The 22,452-nt window shown below is 38.9% G+C and overlaps 1 protein-coding gene and 1 long non-coding RNA gene across 2 annotated transcripts in view; one reads left to right on the top strand and one right to left on the bottom strand.

Annotated features, from left to right (window-relative positions):
- Nucleotides 1-18,865, top strand: part of LOC139822294 (uncharacterized) — a 48,597-nt gene extending 29,732 nt beyond the window's left edge. Inside the window, exon 2 of the mRNA XM_071793905.1 lies at nucleotides 17,420-18,865. Coding sequence (XP_071650006.1) covers nucleotides 17,420-17,787 — 368 coding nt within the window. The 3' untranslated portion in view covers nucleotides 17,788-18,865. The remainder of the gene's footprint in view (nucleotides 1-17,419) is intronic.
- The window catches only part of LOC139822306 (uncharacterized), a 122,162-nt gene that overhangs the window by 69,785 nt on the left and 29,925 nt on the right, over nucleotides 1-22,452 (bottom strand). Inside the window, exon 2 of the long non-coding RNA XR_011734485.1 lies at nucleotides 9,773-9,823. This is a non-coding gene — a long non-coding RNA (uncharacterized lncRNA). The remainder of the gene's footprint in view (nucleotides 1-9,772; nucleotides 9,824-22,452) is intronic.

The following is a 22,452-nucleotide window of genomic DNA, read 5'->3' as shown; positions in this document are numbered from 1 at the left end:
ACGTTGAAATCTTTGTGCTTTTTTCGAGCCCCCTGAAGACCTTCGAATTATCGAGCTCAAATTACAATGATGCAAAACGTCTTGAAACTGATCAGAGCCAAGAGATTAATAGCTTTAAATGATAGTCCTTGAATTTGCATGTACTGCGGAGTGTCAGCGATTCAAAGGAAGTGTGTGCGACTGTGAAGGCACCTTATATTTCATAATGCGTACGTTCCGCCTACGTCCCATAATACGAGCATAGAAGTTCGAACGCTAATCATGTTGTCGAGCAGGTTTTAAGTTTCTCCTCTCTCCTCGCACGGCTTATCAACGTTTTTCCCTTTTTCTCATGGTAAAAGATAGTTTCTTTGCCGTGATCATTTAACATAATAAATCTATAAATTCTTCTAACTGAAAAACAGTAGATAGGAAAAGAATATCGATAATATTGATAAATGTGTACAATTTCTCTGCCACAAAGGCAAAAATAGAATTAGAGCGGAATCAATATAGATTTTGAATAAATAAAACCTGTTATTTATAATATTTCGAATATATTTTTGTTAATATAGTATATTTAAAATTAAAATATCGTTAAAGTTTGTACCTGTATTTTGTGTGCATATATTTGCCAAGGAACTTTATGGCAGAGGGACTAATAAAGGCTGTCGGGGTGGTGTCTCCGCGGGGCAGAAGAGAACGAAGGAAAAATGTCATATCTGATATATCACACGTACACGCCTCTCGCTTTCGAATCCGCCGATGAAATGGCTGTCGTCGATATTATTAACGGCACGTAATAGTGAAATCGATCGAGCTCTTTTTCTGTGCTACCCGCCTTAATGCGGTTCCGACTTGTCCCGTACCTGCTTATCGCTGGCACTATACTAGGAAGGCCGGTGCTACCGTGCATTATGCTCTACGCACACCGATTCCGGCCCGGTCGGTTATTTCACGGTGATCGGATACAGAATTCAGGCCTGCGTTCCGGCGCGACGGCTTCTTGCGGGGCCATTAAAGCGGAGAGCTCGGCGACGACGCGGAGGCCGCAACTGTTCCGCCATTAACGATAATCCTTATTATTTTACAAGTAAATGAGACGCGTTACCGAACAAAATTCTTGCGCCGTTTTGCATCGATTTTGCGGCGGCCGATTGTGCCGTCGTACGTTCGTGCATGGCGATATTTGATAAAGACGAAATTGATGACAATGGCGGCACGCTTCTTGTTTCAAAACTACGTCGCTGTACTCTTTAACAATTAATGATCTTATAAAAACAAAATAAAACAAAAGTAAAATGAAACGATTGGATTCCGAATGCCGAAAGCGTCGTTATCTGCTATATTCGTTCAGCCATTTCGTGATAATATTATTCGTCGTTAAATAAGGATTTAGTTGGCTCCCCGCGGCGGTATCGTTTAAGAGCGCTCCTTTTTATTCCCCTTAGCAATGGCGCAAAATTCAACAACGTTGCAGAACCGTGGCGAATTCCATTCCGTCGGATTTACGGTCAACGACACGTTAACAAGGGCGGTGCGGCGCGAATGAAAGAACAAGAAACTCCCGCTCATTACTCGTAATGCTCGCAAGTCTAATTGGTCGAGTTCGATCAGGCACTTTTAATACCTGTTTCTTAACCGCGTGAAAAGTCTTTTGTTGTAATTGGAATCCTCAAGGCGAGAGCTTGACTCTGTCTCACGATTGTACTCGAGAGAACGCTGTTGGACTTGTAATTAATTATACCCCTCTATAGAAAGTCGCGTAAATGGAAGGACGAAAACTTTCATTTAATTCTAGTTAAGTCGATTAAACATGAAATACTTTTAATTCTCCACGCAACATGCCGCGAGTAAAGATTATGATAATCCTCAATATTAAAAGTCTACTATAATCGCCACGGGGGATAAAGCGACATTAACGACACTCATGTCCACTGGTTTCTTGTAACACGGAATTATCCGCATCCGTATACCGTACATATTCCTCTGACGTTAAATATCGCATGGAAATCCAACGCTCGGCGCGGAGCGGCGGTCTCGACCCGCCAAGCGCTCGCACCGCAAAAAGCTTCGTATTTCTTGCAAAAAGTCCATTCACCGTGTGATTATTCAGCATCATCAGTTTCATCGCGTCAGCTAACTCAAGCGCGAGCGCGAGCGCGTTGCAACAATAACTTCGCGCTACGCCATTACCACGTTATAAATGCTAATTGTGCAGCGCTACGCGCGACTCGCCTTTTTCATCGCTCCAAGACGTTTGTCATTCCCATGGCTGAGCGACATTTACGCATGCCGGAAGCGAGAGAGAAAGAGAGAAAGAGAGAGGGGAAGCGAGGGGGAGGGAGAAAAAAGAACAGGAGAAATAATACCCGATTGGTTTACGACTAATGTGGCATATTAATGTCTCGTAAAACGAACACTTTGTATTAAGAAGCCAATGTAATCGTGTCGTCGTCGTCATCGACCTTGAACCCTGAACTTAGGGCCCCGCGATTGTCGCGCGATAATCCGACGTCGTTACGGCGGGATCCTTTTTTCAGCTTATCGCAAGATGTTTCGCGCGGTTGTTTATGAGTTTATTAATTTTATACCGGAGCTAATAACCCACTCCCGATGATTACGATCAACGTTCATCATGTAGATGACGACATCGTGCGGCTCTTTCTACATTTCTATTTTCGGTCTCTTTTTACACTCTGATTTACGGTAGAGAGAATCACTGTAGAACTATCACATTTTCAAGACTATCGTTAAATTTAAGTTTTAAGTTATAATATTGCCTAAAACATTATCGAGTCTCTTCGCGAGAAGGAAAAAGAATATTTTGCGCGAGAAAAGCATCGGTGACAAACGGCGAAGAGGCAAAAACGATCAAAAACGTCGCAAAACGATTTCCAATGTGGATTATTTTCTACAATTAATACATCGAAAGAAGTTTTGTGAAATATCTTCGTTCTATACATGGCCATTAACCGCTCGAAGGATCGTTCTATCGTTTGTTCAGTCATAGCAGCTGCGCTTGCAACGCGATACCGCTCTTTTCACCATCCGAGATCTTCCGCATTGTTGGTGGTCCAGCGTTACCTGCTGACGTTTCTATCAGGCGAGGCATTGTAGCGAGATATTGTAGCGAGTTAATCGAATTGGCGAAGTATTTTGTCTGCGTCTGAATCTCTATGCAAACTACATCTAAATTTACACCCTGTTAAAATAAATAAAAGTTTTTTTGTCTAATTATTTAAATTATTTAAACATTTTATCCTGTCCGCTTTATTTTTTTATATTAAACTCAATTTTGCATAAAAAGGAAGAATCCTGTACTTTAGGAAGCTTTGACAAATGATCTCATAAAAATGTTCGAAAGAAGAGACTTTAGGTACCACACAAATTGCCAGGACATCCTGACACATTAACTGTGATGTTATTCGGAAAAAGACATATTGAAGGAGATTATTTTTCAAAAAATTATCGCTACACGCAAGCATGATATTTGACGCTTACGGCCCTACAGATTCTGTCGCAATATTACACTCAGGGGAAACGAAACTATTTCCGGGTGGACACGTGTGGTCCCGCGAGGCGACTATAGATATCCAAAAATGGACATTTCCAACGTTCCCGAAATTCATATTTTACAAATAAACCGAGCGTGGATTTGAAGCATTCGAAGTACATGTCAAAGCGTTTGCTCCAGTGAGCCTTGTCGCTTAAAGAGTTAACAGAATTCTGTGAAAAATCTTTGTATCGCAAGGATTTATTCTGACCACTTGTGTTAGGTATATCATTTCATATAACTCGACGTGTCTCATCGCCACGTCGACCTTTATAATGCAAATACATGACGTAAACTGTGATATATCCAGCCGGTGATTCGCGATAGTTCGTTCGGATCGAAGGCACCTATGATTTTTCACCTGAGTCGTTTATTTCCGTACTGCCTGTAACACGATGGATGTGCGATCGATAACCAGCCTAGCGTCGATCCAGCGGCTATCGCCTCCGAAGCGTGTACACGCGCCTACAATCCTGCTTACGTATGCAAATACATATGATAGTACGATTACGAAAAGTTTCTCGCTGTGTAACTTCCTACCAGCATCGGACTAATGATACCAGATCACAAAACGAAAACGTGTTCTATGTTGTCTAAATAAAAATCAGCTATTTTTATTCCTAGAGGATCTGCTTCTACACTTCGAGTTTATTCTAAGAGTTATTGCGGATTTTTCTTTACCATGAGATATTTAACGCCGATTTTCAACATAGAGATCAAGTTTAATGTCTGATAACGTGTAGAGCAGAGAGGATCTTTTTAACAATCGACATCATCAGGATATGATGTTTAGCGCGTATAAATATGCGATGCAAGTTTATATCTATTTAAGTTTATAAATAAATAGTTATAATTATAAACAGTCTAAAAATTAATAGTTTTTGAATAAATTAATGGAATAAAATAAAGTGAGTTCGAATCTTCATGTTTGCAGAAGCAAACGTGGTTCCTAATACGATTAGGATTCTTCAATCGATTAAAATCGTTTCAATTCGTATCCCCCCGCCTCTTATCTCAATCGCGCGGCGGAAAATGTAAAAATACCGCTGCCAAATTGATTCGCAAGGGAGAAAGGGGACCACGGTGGAAAAGGGACAAGACGAACGGAGAGGGACAGATGGAGAGAGAAGGAGGCGGAGCAGGAAATAAGTTCGGCCGCCATTTTGGGTGAGATTTGTCTTCATTAGGACTTCCTGCGGCGCCACTAACGTCCCACCTGGCGTTATAAGGTGTTGAACCACTCGAAGCGGTGATATTAGCGGCTGATGAAACGATATTGCTCCTGATGGGTGGTCCCCCACCTCGATGTCGTTGATGAAGACGCGAACAGTTGGCTCTCCTTCGTCTTCCTCGCTCGGACTTACGAACCGAGCTGACTTATTCACCCCCGATGTGGATTTACCAAGGCGACCCTTCGCCACGCGCATATAAGGTGTACCTAAAGTACGTGGCACATCGGGGACGCTTTAGTTTATTCGCGTTCTCCAAGTCGCATTCATTTCACGTACAATACGAGAGTAATAGAATACAGACCCTGATTACGTATCAAGCGACATATGTCTGACGTCGTACGACATCTTTCTGCGGAACAATGTTTCTGCGAGTGCTTCTTCTTCTATTTTTTGCCAATTGTCTCGCAATAGCAACACTTTATTCGCGATTATTTTACATGTGATTTTATATATATTTATTCTTCGCTCTATTCGCTGTAACTCCTCTCTTATTCCTCTTAGATATATTAGATACACCCTATATCTTTTAGCGCGTGCCTAACCGCCTGATCAAAGCAGCGCTTATCGCTTATTGCGAAAGTACCGGACGTGTCGCTACCGCTACTCGGCTCACCTGAACATAACTTTGCCTGTACTTTACCGCGACATTCCCTAACCGAATTCTGACTCGCCTAAAGGAATGTGCTTGAAACACGCGATTGCCCATAAATTTGGCGCTCCTTCGGAACATTTTTCGTACATATCGATCCATATTCCCACCGTATATTTAATCTTTCCAAAGAAGAAACAATGATAGTTTTTCTTTGAAAGATTAAATACATGAATACAAATTAATTTTCGAAAAACGTTTTCAAGAGGTGCCAAACTTATGGGAGATTAGATAGAAAAAGAGACAAATTAACAATTTTTTAAAATTAAATTTATATTAAATTATGTTTATTACAAAAAATTTGAAAAATGTTTGTGAAATCGGCAGTGCTTGTAAGTTTTATTTTGATAGGAAACGTACAGGTAAATATGTACCACTTAAAATACAACAGACGTACACTCGTGTGTAATTACCCCTAACGAGATTTACATTAGATTTAACTTCTTCACTCTGCGTTTGTATCACGCGATCTTTATACAAGATAGAATTCAGTCGGGAAATCGCATTCAGCGTTAAATGCGCGATGAGAATATGGATCATTGTGTTTGTAAAGGTAATGAGGCTAATGGCGGAAGGCCTCGGACGTTAGTCTCGAGAAAGAAAAAAGAAGGAGTAGCGTGACAATCCGGTCGGGCTAAAGAATTTCTCTCGTAATTACGCTAATCAGCGGCACGTGAATCGACCGCCTGTTTTTCGACGATTTCAAAGCCGCTAAAAGCGAGTAAAGGACCAGAAGCGCCGGAAATAGACGCGAGGGATGGTAAAGGGGTTATGCGTGCGAAAGAGACGAGGAGAGAGAAAGAGAGAGAGATGCACAGCGAGAGAGATGAAAATCTGAGAAAGAAGTCTGAGCTAATAGGATCAGAGAGCCGCGGTCAAACGATCCTTGAAGCCGCTGTTATTTAGAGAGATGCGAAAGAGACATCTCAAAGCGACGTTACGTCGTGTGTTACGTCGTTCTCGAAATTCATCGCCCTCGCGAACGCCGTTTCGCGCAAATTGCATTAAACTTTACTGCGCTGGTATTTTCAATTTAAATTAATGCAACCACGTATAAACAACTATAGCTTACATGTAAGGTATCTAAAGGACTATTTCATAGAATCTAAGCAGACAAATAACATAAACCACAATACTATTGTCCTATATAGATTGGATATAAAATATCGAATTTCGATGTTTACAAACTATACTAGTATTTGCGAAATTTCTTATCTGAGATTTATTAAAAATTAAAAAAGTTTTGAAAAAAGCTTCAAATATATTATTATCCGAATTATAATTAATAACTATATTTGAAAAAAATATGAAAAATCTCTAATTGTAAGCACCGGCGGGCCTATCTGTCACTGCGACTGAAGAAAGATAATCTTTTTGATACTCCAGCAGTAATAAAATTGTTCTCTGTGATGATAAAAATCGAGAAACATTCGTCGTACTAAAATAAAATCGGGCGCGAGTTCTCGAAATCGCGACGAGCGGAAGAAAAATTTGTCGCCGAACCGAGGAAGCGACTTTTCTTCTAGGTATTTTAAACGGCCCGCGTCCGCACCTCGTGGAAGGACGAGCGTCTCGTCGCGACTGACAAAGGACGTCGTCTCCCGGTCATTAGTTACGGCGTCGTCACTTCTGCAATTAGAAGCCACTAAGCATTTTTTTCGCTCCACGCCCTACGTCCCTCTGCTCTTCGGTACGCGTCTTTATGAGGCTAGCCGTGGCGTGTGAGCCGACACGCCGTATTCCCGAGGGGATCCTTATGTGGCAGTCAAGTTACCGTATTTTACGCTCTACGCTGAAACGAGCCTCTCGCACTTCGTTTCTTCGTTAAACGATGATTCGAACAGCATCCGTTAGACTTCGATAACTCGACCGAGGCGGTTTTGAATTGCTCCGGAAGCGAATAACTCAGATATGGATGTGGTTTCTTTGTATAAGAAAGACAGTGGTGTACTATGTATACTCCATTTTAATCTTTTTTAAAGAAAACAGTACATTTCTTTTTTTCCTATTTTAGTTATATCAAATCTGAAGGAAAAAATGTCTAGAGATTTAAGAGAATCTTAAAAATGAGAACGTCTGTTTTTCATGTAATTTTTAAGATTGAATATCTTTTTAAAATTACATAACATAAAAAATAATCAAAGATAATTCGTAAAAATTTATATAATCTGATTTAAAAATAATTTCAAAAAACATAGAACTAATCAAATAAAATTAAATAGAAAATAACATCATAATTATAGATTTGCCTTGTAATGTAAATATCCAATAAAAAAATAGTTGCAGCAATTTCCGATTTTAATTCAATTTTTATTTTCTAAAATCTTTCTTTTAAAATTCGAAACTGCTGATATATTTTTAATCTGAGTTCGCGAAAATTGAGTTCGGAATTTTGATCGAACGCGTTACGCTCTTACAAATGACGACTCGTCGATCTCACATTAACGATCTGTCGTTTCTCTCGAATAGTACAATAAGAAAACGCAAGATGAACGACGCCGTAAGTTTGTCGCTCGCACTTCGGCGCGAAGACGCAAGCTCGGAAAGAAGAAGCAGGAAAGCGAGAGTGGCAGGTCGCGCTTACAAACCGGCGAAAAATCAAACGATAAATCTCGAACTCGGGGCTGCGGTTATGCCCTTGGGTCTAAACGACTAAATAAGTGTTCCAATTTCAAAATTACCCGCTAAACGATTTGTGGGCCGGCAGAAAATATATCGTTGACATGTGGGCAAAGCCCCTCGGGTTAAAAGCCGGGGTAGTAAGCCGAGGCATATATAGGGAGCGCGAGAAAGAGAGGGCGAGAGACGGTGATCCGGGGAGGAACGGCAGGGAGAGAAGAGAGAGACTCCCGGAGATGCTGTGCCGGGAGACAAATGACCGCCGACCGACGGAAGACACTTCCAAATTGCTCCACGGTGTCGCAGTCCCGCCTCTTTTTGCGTGTCTCTTCGTATATTCTTCGAATGCTCACTTGTAGCGGGCGGACGACTTATTAGCGAAATACCGCGGGATGTGCGCGGACGTGTGGCACGAGCGACCGTTTGTTTCGCCGGTTACTTATATACATTCGCGATCCAATCTCTAAGCAAAACGTGAGACCAGCTTTTATCCTGAATTTAACTCGTCGACACTCACACATGCGATCCACAATTTCTATTTTCTTCAACGATTATATACGACGCAATTTGAAATAATAGTTTTGAATTCAGAACGATAATTTAGGACACTTTTACTTGGATGTCGAAAAGATTAACATCATTGAACGATGTTGTGGAATTATTAGCCTCCCGTCCCTGTCCGCTGCAAAAACTTATTTGCAATGCATTGAATTTAAGCTATCATCTAGTGATGTATTTAGTGATTGCTACACACTTGACTTTTTTTGGCAATATGCCGGTTGCAGCATCGAGAATCAGACTAAAGCATTGTCTGAATTGAGCAATATTTACTTTAGTACTTGGTATACAAGTCATTCCGCAACCAATAATACTTTAATAGAGTATTATAGAAATTAATTAAAGTAAAAAATCCTAATATATCCAAGATTATAGTATTTTGATTCCTCATATAGAGGAAGCTTTGTTTTTGCTTCCTCATAGTTTAAATTATAAATGATTAAAGTTGGCCAATAATACTGCGTAAAGTTCGCGCGATCAAGCTGCAAATAATGTTCATAATTCTACACACATATCAATGTTTGTCATTTACTGACTTTTATATCTCAGGAATATTGATTTTTATTGGTTCTTTTAGTTTGCCTTTCGACTTTTTATATATGCTGGTGTTATACAGCAACCAGTTAGTATTGATGACTTAATGTATAGAAAATGTTAATTGCTGCATGCAAATTCAAGTTGTCAATAAGTTATGGGCTGTGAAAGATTAAACTAAAATTGAATTGCAATAAAATTGCGTTATAAGAATAAATAGAATGAATTATTATTAGCACGTTCTTACACTAGATAAATCGCACTTGAGAATGCTATGTGATTGCAAAATACATCTTTCCTCAATCTTCTTTTATGTGTTATGTTTGCGATACAGACTTTTGGAAAAATCTCTGAGCATATTATTTTCTCTTGCGCAAATTTATAATATTTAGTTCTGGAAAGAAAGTAGATCTTTGGAAGATCACTGTATACTTTATTGCTATTTCTTTAATTTACTTTTTTTCCTTATTTTTCTCTATTTATTTAAGCAATTGATTCAAAAGTTTAAACTCTGTCCTAGCAAATCCATTTTAAAATAATGGATCTACGAAATATTATACTCATTTGTAATATTTTTGTGCTTTAATTTAATGCATACATAGACCCATTATTCCAAATTAAAATGTAATGTAATTTATTACTTACCGAAACGATGCGCAGCAGCAGAGTTGTGGATTACGTTGAAACTACGTTGACCTGTAAAATACAAATAAATCCAAGTTATAGGGATGCGCCAAATAATCAATATTTCAGAAAATAATTGTTACGCGTATAAAATAATTGCAAACTTTTCAAGTGATAAATGAAATAATAAATAAATTATGCCACTACTATCACACAATTGTTCTGTCGATGCCTAATATTTTTCGGAGTCTCCGCCTTTTCTGTTGTTCCTCGGTTTTCTTTATGGCACTTGGTTAACAATCGCGAAAATACAGTCGATTATGATCGTGCACTAATCAAATATGACAATCGCGCGGCACTTTGCACATTTCCCACGTCAATCGACGCGCGCTTTAATAATACAATGGAAGATTATGGCCCGTATTCTCAGTTCACTTTTATCATAAATGCGCATATAGTTTACGTTACATATACTATAGAATCTTATAAATAAACGCGCACATTTATCGATAAAAGTGAACTGAGAATACGAGCCTATGTGAACAAGTACAATACGATCGACATTGTCTTGCAAATTATGAATATCAAACTGAATTTACGACAGCGGCACGCGGTCGACATGTATCAGGATACGAGATTAATTAAGATTGTATTTATTTTAATTAAATGTGTCGCAGCACCGCTTGATTCGCATTCCGAAATATCTCGATGAGAATCTCGCGAGATATCCCGTCGCCTCTCCATCGCTTGCAAGTGTTCGCCTCTCCATCGTTAATCGTGGAAGTTAATTAATAGTACGGATCTATAAACGCCATCTATTCGTTAGAAATGATCGCGTCTACCGATTTTTAGTACTTGTCGCTATCGCGTTTCGAAGGATAATGTGACTCACAACTGCCCCCACCCGTTCGCGTTTCAACGTGCATATTGACAACAAATCGCGTGTATACAATGCGGTGGTGGCGTACACCGCAAGAAACGAAAGCAACCAGAGCCGAGCGTTGTGTTCACCAGCTAATCCGTTGCCGCAAGAATTATTTAACACTGTAAGATACCTATATCGAATATTCTGCTCTTTATATTTAACTAATGCAATAAATTGATTTCGCCGAATTAACTATTACACATATTGAAGCCAATATTTATTTATTATATTTAAAGAATAGAATTTATCTTCGTTTTTTAAAGAAAGAAATCATTACAAATTAATTTATTATTATTATTTTTCATACTTTATAACAATGGATTAATTTATATTTTCCGATTAAAATAAAACTTTATTCATAAAATTTAGAGTTTCTATTCTAATTTTATTCTCGCTATAATAAAAGGAAAGTCTTAATAATTAATTATTTTAATATAATAACCAATTATACATAAAAATAAGTTCATTTGCGAATAATTCTAAGACTGGAGACATAAACGCAAGGTATCGAAGGCATTAAAGCGCTTAATGAAATAAAATCCTCCGGTAACAGAATTATGTTTCAACTACTCCTGATGGCAAACTACAAAAAGCTGCCGCCGGCAAGTAGTGTCGCTTGTAAAAACGTGTAGTGTAAGAGTACCGTTAAAAGCACGTCGAGACAGTGTAACTTGATTTCTTTCTCCACTTGTTCCCTCGCGCGCCGATAAAGACGTCAAATATTCCAGGAGACTGGTTATCCACAATAGCAAAAAGCGTAATGGGAACCTGTTACGTCACCAATATATTTACAGGAAACAATTTGAGTGATTCATCGCGCGGTCGTTAACCTATTTCGATCTTTCTTTACCACGGTATCGCCGCGGAGACACGTCGGCGTCGTCGGCATGCCGAAACGAGCGCGCGTCCGCTGTCGCGTAATTTATGCTCGCATTATTAGGTCGCCCAGGATCAGCCCTCTCGTCTGACAGCATCGTTGCAATTCGCAATTGTAATAAATATATTAAATTAATTAAGCATACCGTTCGCGAATGCCGAATTTGCGCGTGGGAAAGGGACTGGCACTGAAATCTGTCGTTTGCATTATCGCCTTGAGAATCTTTACGCGAACCGTCGAAAGCCAGCATAATTAATGTCATCATTAACATAATCGTGGCATCGTATATTACATTTTCCTTTTCATTTTCTTTTTTGCTCTCAAACAGATTGTGACACTATTCAACTTGGAGCGTATTGCTTTCAGATCAAAATCGTTACTGGAAAAATCTTCCAGTAAATTGGAGATTAAAAAATTCTAACATCAAAATACATCTTAGCGTAACAATAAAATTCTTTAACCGGAAACGACCGGGAATAAATATCGTACTTATCTTAAATCGTCAACCAACTCGAGCATCTCGGACAAGCAATGAAAAATAGAGGTGCACCGGAAAGTACACCGGAACTCGTTAACAGCGCGACGATTTTCTTTGTTGCATCACAGGCCGTTTGCAGTTTGACCGTAAAATTTAGCTTAACAAGAAACTGTTGTCGAATAATCTACTCGACGAGCCAGTTAAGCTGTTTCAAGATCGTCGCGCCTCTTAACTCCGTCACTATTCTACTCGAGTGAATCTTGCTCGAGCGTAACCAAGATGGCCGCGCAACGGTTTTGTTGGTCTTTCGCGAGACATATCATGTCGTTTTGCATCGTGCTATTTGCTTCTAAGGCTGTTTTCCCCTGTGTCGTCGTGCCGCGATAAATCAAGTGCCGAGAATTTCTCTAACATATTTTTCACGATATGCAATCATCGTTTATGATAGATTATTGTACTTACTGTTCAAAAAATTTCTAACAAATAACGATTTTCTTCGACGATTTCACTATAGAGCATTTAACTGTAAATTGATAATAAAAATGTTATACTAGATATACATGTTTGTAGTATTCCAACATCATTTTGAGGAATTACTGTCATCTTCGTAATTGGGTTTCCTAATTGTACTAGATATAAAAAATGTAGCAAAATTCTATATAAAAATTTTTTGCTGTAGTTTTTGCTCTCACCGTAAGATTTGAAAGAATGTGACTTTTACGTCAAAAAAATGCCCCATACATAATATAGTTTACAGCACTATATTTATAACCCACTTTCTAAAATACTCTTTACCACACATCACTTCAGTGATAAAAGGATCAATCTGTTATTAATTATTGCGATTCATTATGAGAGCGATTTGTTAAATTATGTTCGGAAGAAGATAAAGCACAGATATACGAAAGTATACCGGTCCGCGTAATTAAACCAAATTTTCGGCCAAGTCAGCACATTAATCAAGCGAATTTCGCCGCCATCTGTGACCCTAGTTGATGTCATACACGGATATGGTTTACGCGCGGCAGGTGGTCGCGTCGGCTGCCCTTTATCGGGAATTTATTTCTGTACAATTCTCCAATGCGTGTCTATATATGTATATGTCGTTTTAAAGAACTTAGTTCTTAATCGCTTATAATTTTAAAAGAATTCCAACTAATCTGAATAAAATTCATGTAACGCACAATTTATAAATATATTTTAGTAAATCATGTTTCACTCTTCTTATAAAAGTTATAAATAATATCAGATTTTTTGAAGAATAAATTTTTACAGCAGGATTAAGAATGTTTATCGACAAAAGGATGAGAAAATTTTTTTTCGAAAAAGAAAAATGACAATTTTTAAAACTGTTTGGAAAGTTGAAGAGAAAGAGGGAGGAGAAGACGCGAGTTGCGAAAAGACAGCCGAAGCGGCGAATCGTGAACATCAAACGAATTAAATCTCTGCGGAGAACCGACCGCAGAAACTAATATCTCGACGCTTCTTCCGTCCGTCCATCCGTCCGTTCGTTTACCGTTTCGTCGTCGTGTCTCAACATCTTTGTCGTTCAAAATTCTCGTTCGCTTTGTCTTCGATTTCATTTGTCAATGCATTCTCGGGTCGCTGGTTTTAGGAGACTAAAAATAATTGTTAGACTCTCAGGAGAATATTCGATGTAAACGAAAAGTATGCAACGAAGTCGAGGAATGTATTTAATTAAATTAACTCTCCTTTCTCTCTCTGTCACGAATAATATAAAATTGCAATTAGTAAAGAGTGATACAAAATTAAAATTAATAGATTGATACAACATCGCAACTTGGATAATTTAAAAAAATGCACGTCTTTTTATTACATGATTCTGAAACTTTTGAACTTTTTATAATAGTTTTTTTTTCTATTTTTCTATATGTATGTTGCACTTGAGTTGCAGTACGTATAATCGAATCAATACGCCATTCGCGAAAGGCTCGCCTTCATTGCAAAGTATTTAATAATCTCCTCTTTAATTATTTTCCTGAAGTCTATAAATCGGAAATTAATTTTCTTCTGTATGCGCGCGTTAGTTATTAATATTTCTATCTACGTAACATTGATTTCATCGTAAATATAGCTAAATTAATATACATTGGAAAATAGAATATCTGCTAGACATTTAACATAAATGTTCAATCTACTTATTACTCGCGTACAGAATTTATTGCATTTTTGTTTCTTTAGTATTACGACTACGTGTCTTCGTCAATTTAATCAAACGTTTCCAATACAAACGCAATTAAGAATATGTTTGACAGAAAATAATGAAAAAAAAGCTACAGATATATAATACATCCATAATTAACGTTCATTCCTCGGCAAGATTCTGAGACGTTTAGACTAACGGTTAACTCTAAACGTAAATGTCAGCTATTAGAGAAACGGGGCGTGAATTGAACGAAACACGTGTTACACTGTATTTTCGAGTTGCGTTCAACGCCAAGCGCGCTTGTACTCTCATGCCCAATTAACGTAATAAAATGATTAGAAATGGTATAAGAACATGTACCATTCTTTCAAAATAAGGTGGACTGTCTCCCCGAAAACAAGACATCCGGTCACCTTATACGCGCGCATGACATCGCTCGTGCGGTGAGAGTTTTTAAAGTGGACTGTACGGTCGGGTTGCGCAGGTGTGACCGATGGCGGCGGCCTTTGATCCTGGAGCGACTCTTCGGCTACTTTGTCCACGACTCATCGCGCCCGTCTCCCTCCCCCTCTCTCTCTCTCTCATCATTCGATTCGATTATTTCCTAATGACTAACGCCATTGCGAAAACAGCCATCGCGCATATTCCCTGGTAAACATTAGGCAAAGTAAAAAAGGCACGGGGTCGCTCTGGTTATTGGACAACGACGTTAATTGACAATATTTTCCTCGTTCCGAGAGTCAGCGCGAGCATAACGAAAATTATAAAACGGGAACCGGTATTACGCGACATCATCCGCTAATAGGTTACGACGACGAGCGGTGATTATTTTAGGAGGGCTTTACGAGGAAACGATTAGCCAATGGAATCGATACGGCAATTTTCTTGTCAAGCCTTACATACCAAATAGATTTTCTACGAACTATTCAATCTAAAGAGATCATCTATAGAAATAATCTCTCAACGGATATTTAAATATAACCTCACTGATATATAAATACAACTTCACGTGCTTTAATCTTGACAGGTAACAGGCTGCAACGTGTATTCGAAAAATTGGGTTACAGTTTTGCACCTTCATGAAACAACATTCAATAAGATAGGGCACAGAAGATTGCTTTAATTGGCTATTTAAACCGGCAATTAATTTATAACAAGCTAATTTTTTAAAAAATTACCGCGTTTACGAGGTCGATAAGATACGGCGGAAATTTTTAAAGAACATTTTAAAGCAGCAATCCAATCTCCCAGAAGGTACCTCGATATAAAAAGCTATAATAAAATACTATTATAATAAAATAAAAATACACTTATAGAGGATATTTAAACCAATACCTTGAGTGAAATAACATTTTTTTAATTTTTGACTACTATGTGTGTCGAAATTTATTATTTTAACACACAACAGTATTATTTTAACTTCATTGGTTTAGTCAAATTGACATTATTAAAGTAACCACATAGTAGGAACAGTGGCGACCTATATAGGAATGGTTAAAAATGAATACTTAAATTGAGTATGATTTGACATTATGAATTTAACAGTGTAATATCGCAAAATGTAAGATAATATCCGCACAGACCTGATCTATTATAACTACAAATCGCTTTAGGGCTAAAGGCGAACGTCTGGTAGAAACATTTTGAGCTACAGCCTTAGCTAGCAACCGAGAACTATGATAGTTATGGCTCTCGGAATTCCGTGGACTGAGCACCGTAACGAATGCGTAATACTTTTATGGGGAGAACCCTTCCATGTCTCGAAAATACGTTTAATTTGTAGCCCTCAGAGACGATTCCGTGAACTACAATTCCAACGGCGGTCGCCTGAAAAAAACTTCGATTCGTTTTGCATGTCCCGATCGCTGCGGGATTATGAAATTTTGATTATTGTATGTGGGCATGTGTACGTATACAATATAGTACTTCAGAAGTTGTTTTATACAGAAGAACACTGGCGCGGCGTAGATTTTTTTGGAGAAATTAAAGTAAACTGAGGTCGAGAAATGCAAGGAAAATGAGTCATATGCTGTTTAGAGATTTACTTCAACTGCTTAAAACTTTAATGCGTAAAAAATGCCTAACTTTGTTACGTATGAAACTGTTCCTAAAACGCTGTTAATTGCAGCTGTGCTTCAATCTCTGACCGTGTTGCTTATTGGCAATCTCGTGAAATTAATTGGTAATTATCTTGTCCCGATTATGTGTGTATAACTGTATAACATATGTATCTAATATTTATTGATGCCTTTGTAAATTCATGCAGTATAGAGAAACTCAACGTAAACGTTGGATCAATCTGCTGTAATATAATATTTTTCTTATCGTGTCTCTCTATCTCTTGCCTTATTCCCACACGCGGGATTAACTGCGCATAACGCACGTTAAGTAAGTAGTGAAATCGATAAAACACGCGGTGCGGCTCTAAACATTCATTTAATTTCCTAATATACTTTTCTCCTCTCGTGCGACCGTCGTATTTTACACCTAACGCGTCTTCACGGAGAATTTTTCCGCCATGTAGCTTCGCGAACGATTACTTATTGTTAGACAACGTCAGCGATAAAATCTTAATACACCGCTATTCGTATCAGTAGCTAATTATCGCATTGCGTTCCCGAGAGACACGGCTCGTCGGGACCGACGAACGGTCTTGTTATCGGCAGGATTTAATTGCCGCTGAATCGACGATTCATTTGCGCAATACCCGCGCCTTCGCTCATTCATTATCCGCGCGCGCGATAACCGGTGCGGTGCGCCGCTACCACGAAGACAGAATCACTTTCAGATCTTTCCGCGAGAAACCGTATGGATCAGCGATAAAATTATACTTCGTCATAAAACGACCCTTCAATTACTTTTGTCGATCATCACTCGCTTCTTAGAACATTACTTCTTGTTACATTTTTTGCAGGTTTGAAGTTTGATTGTATGTGCACGTTTGCAAAAAGTGGAATAAATTATCTTGCATGTGTTTAAAGAATAAGATTTTCGTATTAAAGTTATTTAAAAAATTTAAGAGTAACATCATTTCATGTTTGAACGGCAAAGATATGTTCACTGAAGATATTGAAAATAACAAAGTCACAGACTGATTGAAATTGTAAAAAAGAAAACTTTAAATTGGTCCTGTGTACATTTGATGTATTGATTCGCTACGCAATGTGTTGAAATAAGTATATATAAACACGACTAACCGTGTCTAATTTCTCATGTTGCAGAGCAAGCCAATCACTTGAACCTGTTCAACAATCGTCAGCAGCCGAAGAAGAAGCGCAAGAGTCGGACCGCGTTCACGAATCAGCAGATCTTCGAGCTGGAGAAAAGATTCTTGTATCAGAAGTACTTGAGCCCAGCCGACAGGGACGAGATCGCCGCTCAGCTGGGTCTGAGCAATGCCCAAGTGATCACGTGGTTCCAAAACAGGAGGGCGAAGCTCAAGAGGGACATGGAGGAGCTTAAGAAGGACGTACAGACTGTGAATCCACTTTTGGTCGCTCAACATCACAAGACTTTCCTAGAGAACGTGCAAGATCTGGGAATCTTGAAGAAACGACCATTGCCAAACTCCATGGATGAGAAATCGTAGAGGTCGACTCGAAATTTCGCCTCTTCGACTTTCTGTGTGCAATCGAGGCTCGACGGGGGAATCGGACAACGGACAATTACTCGTGTAATATCGTCAAGTATTTTTGACCGAAAGGAAAGCTCGAAACGTCATACATAATTTCATGTTACGGTGTATTAATCGGAGACAAGCACGTACGAAAATTATTTTAAGCGCCAACGAATGCATTTTATACGATACGGTTTTCTTTTTACGTGCGACCCGGTCGCATTTTAATATTCTTTCTTGAAGAAATTGTGAAGAAAGTTTCATGATAAAGGATATCTTCTGAACGTTAGCTGTTTAATAATCTATTACCATTCAACGTTCAAACTTCTTTTTTTCTCAAAACTGTAAACTGTTTACGTTATTATTTCATCCAATCTCTCGACAAGAGAATATTCTATTTTCTATTCTATCCATACAATGGTTCAGTTTCTATATACTGAAATATGACTGATGGAGGAGAGAAATATATCACTTTACAATTTTCAAAAGAAATTTTCGTTGTGCTTGTTAGAACTGAAAAAAGTGGCGTTCTTATGTCGATAATTTACGGCTTTAAGTGGAAAGCGTATCATAGTCCGCTGCAATTTTACGCGCAGAGCGCGGTGTATTATAATGTATTTATTATAAAATGGAGAAAGTGTGAGAGGAATGGGCCGTGAGGAGGGTCCCGGTTAAAACGGTCGATAATAAATTATTAAATGAATATTATTCCGTAAATTATAAATAACCACGCGTTGTGGCGCCATTGTGTACATATATTGTATATAGGTATACATCGTTCCCTTGATAATGTTACGTATAGGCATGATAGAGACCGTTATACATTGATTAGAGTTAAAAGAAATCATAAGAGCATAGATGGGACACTGCAATATACCTGATTATGAGTTTAATTAGTGAATTTTAGGAGCGAGTAAAATGTATATCTGCATACGGCGATTCGTAAAGTGATAGTGAGGTGCGTGAGACTAAAAACTAGGAGCGCGTGTGTAAACCGACTTAGTACAGTGTATAGCGAAGCTAAATAAATGGAAACATTATTGAAACTGTTTCTACATCTACTTTTTCAACTTCTTCAACCATAATCTTTCCTTTCAATTCTCCTACAATACCCTATAAACATGACACAGGCAAAACTTTGCGAAATGCAATTATCTTCATTTTTTTTTTTTTTTAGTAAAAAGTTCATATTCATATTATTAAAATGTGATCTTTTTCCATCGAAGAAGATATTAAGATAACAAAAAATCGCATAAAGATCGTGTCATTCTTTCTCGAATTGCTTTAACGAGGATAGATTTATATTTTATTGCGGTTTGGCGTAATACTATGCGTAAAAAAGGCTCGACCTCGACGTGCGTCGGCGTGCAAGGAGCCACAGAGATGCAGTACACAAAGATGAAAAGGAATTATTCTCCAAAAATAGCGTGTACCGCGTTGCGGACCTTCCGAGAATCTTTTTGAAGCCATTCGCGAGGTTTACCCAGAGACGTAATTTATTAAGATGAAGTCATTTCGCGGGCCTTTTCCTCGTTGTATCCGTCGGTACGGAGTCTGGCACTCGTCATAACCGAACGCTTTTGCTACCGATAGATTAGAACTCGAGTCTGCGAACCGGGAAATACTGAAGATATGTTGCAATATATATGACTACACCCAGAACGGTATACGTTTCTATCTTCTCATATAAAATAAATTCGAGATTATATATATATATAAATATACAATGTTTAAAAAAACGCGTTTGCCTGTAGGAATTTAGGTAAAATGTCCACCTTTCTTTATATAATAATTTGATAAATAGTCATTGCTATGCATCATCAATTTAAGAAGCCAACAAAAAACTTGTTAAAATAAAATCTATTTTAGATTGTCCGGAAAAAACAAAGTTATTTAATCATTTCTCAAGTTAGTTTTTCTAAATTTTTCTAATTATGAAGAAGAGACATTAAAGGGCAGGAAAAATTTTACAACACAAAAATGAAGCACTAGCGTCAAAGAAAACACTCCAATGTTCTAGAAATGTTAATATTACAAGCTACACATACTTGCAAAAGCCGCCGGGCCCTTATTAGAAATGTTGAGAGAGCACTCAAGTATACACCCGAGAGGAGGCATATAATCAGCATATACTTAACGCGCGTAACACACGTATTTACATCCGTTATAAACATTCTAGATTCGACTCGATTAATCTATTGCGATGGCAGTAGCACGCGTTTTATATCAGAGATAATGACGACAAGTTAATGATAGACTCATTAACGAGGCCTCATATCAAACGATTCCGTTTAGCATCAGATATTCAAGTAACAGGAAGCAGGTTGGTAATGTCGAGCTATCTGCTCGTATATCATGCATTGCGAGGCTCATCGCTGATATGCGATTAGCTGCGCTCTATTTACGGCACTTATATACTTTATATGAAAAATATTTCCAAGCTTCTCCGCGTTTTCATATAAATTCTTATCTGCGAAAATTCTCAAATATCCGGCACTTTAAGAAATCGACTGTTTATTGCGCTCGTTATGGGTCGGCCTGATCGATACATGCGATCATTGGAAAGCGAAGGCTTCGATAATTCCAAGGTTCACAGGTATAAAAAACTGGAATGTTTAAAGAACAAAAATATTAAAAGTTACCGCTCCGAAGGATGTTTAAGCGCGTAAAACGCATGTGGAAATATTTCCATTTCATAGCGTAACGTTTCAAGACACACAGGTCGAAACAAAGTAACGCGACTTTCGTACGAACTTGAACGAATGCGAGGACGTTCGTAGCCATCGCTGATATCGACGGGCCCTTATATGAAGCAGTAAGCAAGGTAGCCCATACCGCCCTGTAATTCAGACGCCGCAACATCCAAATAAAGAATTCATAATGGCGATGATGACCACCGCCAATTTTCTCGATATATCGGATACACCAATAATTCAGGCGATCTCCGATCGGAATATGAGCGTGCGATATCATTCATTGTCTCTCTCTCTTTCTCTTTCTTTCCTCGCCCCGCGTGCCCTTCGGTGCGCATTAAACGGATATCTGTGAAATCGCGCAAGTAACGCGCGACATTAACGAATATATTGTTTAATCGCAACAATTTAGCCGAACTCCATACACTTATATCCTTATATGTCAGCTTTAAGGCAAGTGTTTTATTATCACGATCGCGATACGGATATATACGTGAGTCATATACGGCATTACTACTCCCATCATATTGGCAATTAATTTACGATTCGCTTAATGTCGCGAGACCCTCCCCCCCACCCGACTCTTAATTATTTTCGATATATTGCTCCGTAATTAAATGGCATTACGAAACGGTGCTCGTTAATGCGGTTCTCGGGGACCGAGTTTATTCAACGTACAGATTGAACTGCGAAATGAATGTTATTACACATCAGATTATCGAAATATTAATTTCGTGGTAATTATCGGCGGCAGGCAAACTGCCCTCGTTTACTCGGCGAGCTCTTGCACGAAGCCTCCAATCGATTCGATTAAAAACTTGTCTCTTCATTTCGTTTAATTGAATTTCGCGAGTTTACTCCCCAGCAATTCTGCGCATAACATTGAGAAAGTAACGACAAGTAACAATTATGAAAACATTAATTCGCATTTAAAAATTTTTCAGAAAGACGTATATAGATATTTTAACAACAATGTTTTGTACATGTTATTATTATGTGTGTCAGAAATAAAAAAGACATAAATCAATTCGTGTAAAAATCGTAAAGCCGCATCATTCCGGTCGCCCAAGACATCATTCCGAAGCGAAGCGATCCTTCCAGCCATTTAAAGCTAACGACTTGTTCAGGTATCTAAAGTGACAAGAACGACAGCCCATTGATGATAAATGAGATCGTATAGGATATTAGAATTTTCTACGGTAACACAGCCGCATTCTAAATATATAAACTTCTCGCGAGTCAAGATTCACTTTAAAATAGCCAGGTCGAACACAGTCTATAACCCGTCTCACGCTACGCTAATTTGTCTCTATGCGAAACGCTACATGCAATCGTCGCACGTGTCGACGAACCGTGCTACCGATCGCCGGGCAAGATCGTGAGCGAAAGCGTGCGGGAACATTATCCGGCGTTGTTTTGCATAAGCCCGCCAGAAGATACCTCGCGGAGCTCATTTTCCCGGCATTGACACGCCCACGTAATTCGGACTCATTTACTCGTTGACTCGCTTAACCCGCCAGCCAGTCATGCGTCAGTCAAGCCGGCGCGCGGAGCGCCGCAGATCCATAATTTCGATTCGAACCGTTTCAGCACGCGAGAAACGAGTCTCCCCGCTCCGCGCGGATGTAATTAGACGTGGATCTAGGCTCCGGCCCATCAGCGGGCCTCGTTAATGCGATATCTCGGCCTCGCTGAGTCTCTCCCCTCGCTACGACGAGCCGCCGATCCTAGCACGCCGTTCCTTTCGCCCTCCCGCGCCTCTATTTCGCGCGCTCGTTGTTCCCCTCTTTTTTTTTCGATTCCTCATAGACTGACTTCTTTCACGTGGCTGATTTCTACCTGCACGGTCTTTCATCTCGTCTTCGCCAACGAGGTCCATTTACACGGCGGGAGGACTTCTTTCGGGAGGACTAGCTACGCTATACGGGTTCAGCTAACGAGAGCT

The sequence above is a fragment of the Temnothorax longispinosus genome, chromosome 1 (assembly GCF_030848805.1).
Source record: "Temnothorax longispinosus isolate EJ_2023e chromosome 1, Tlon_JGU_v1, whole genome shotgun sequence".
Classification (NCBI taxonomy): domain Eukaryota; kingdom Metazoa; phylum Arthropoda; class Insecta; order Hymenoptera; family Formicidae; genus Temnothorax; species Temnothorax longispinosus.
Note: the sequence above shows the minus strand (reverse complement) of the source record. Positions and strands in the feature narration are given on the sequence as shown.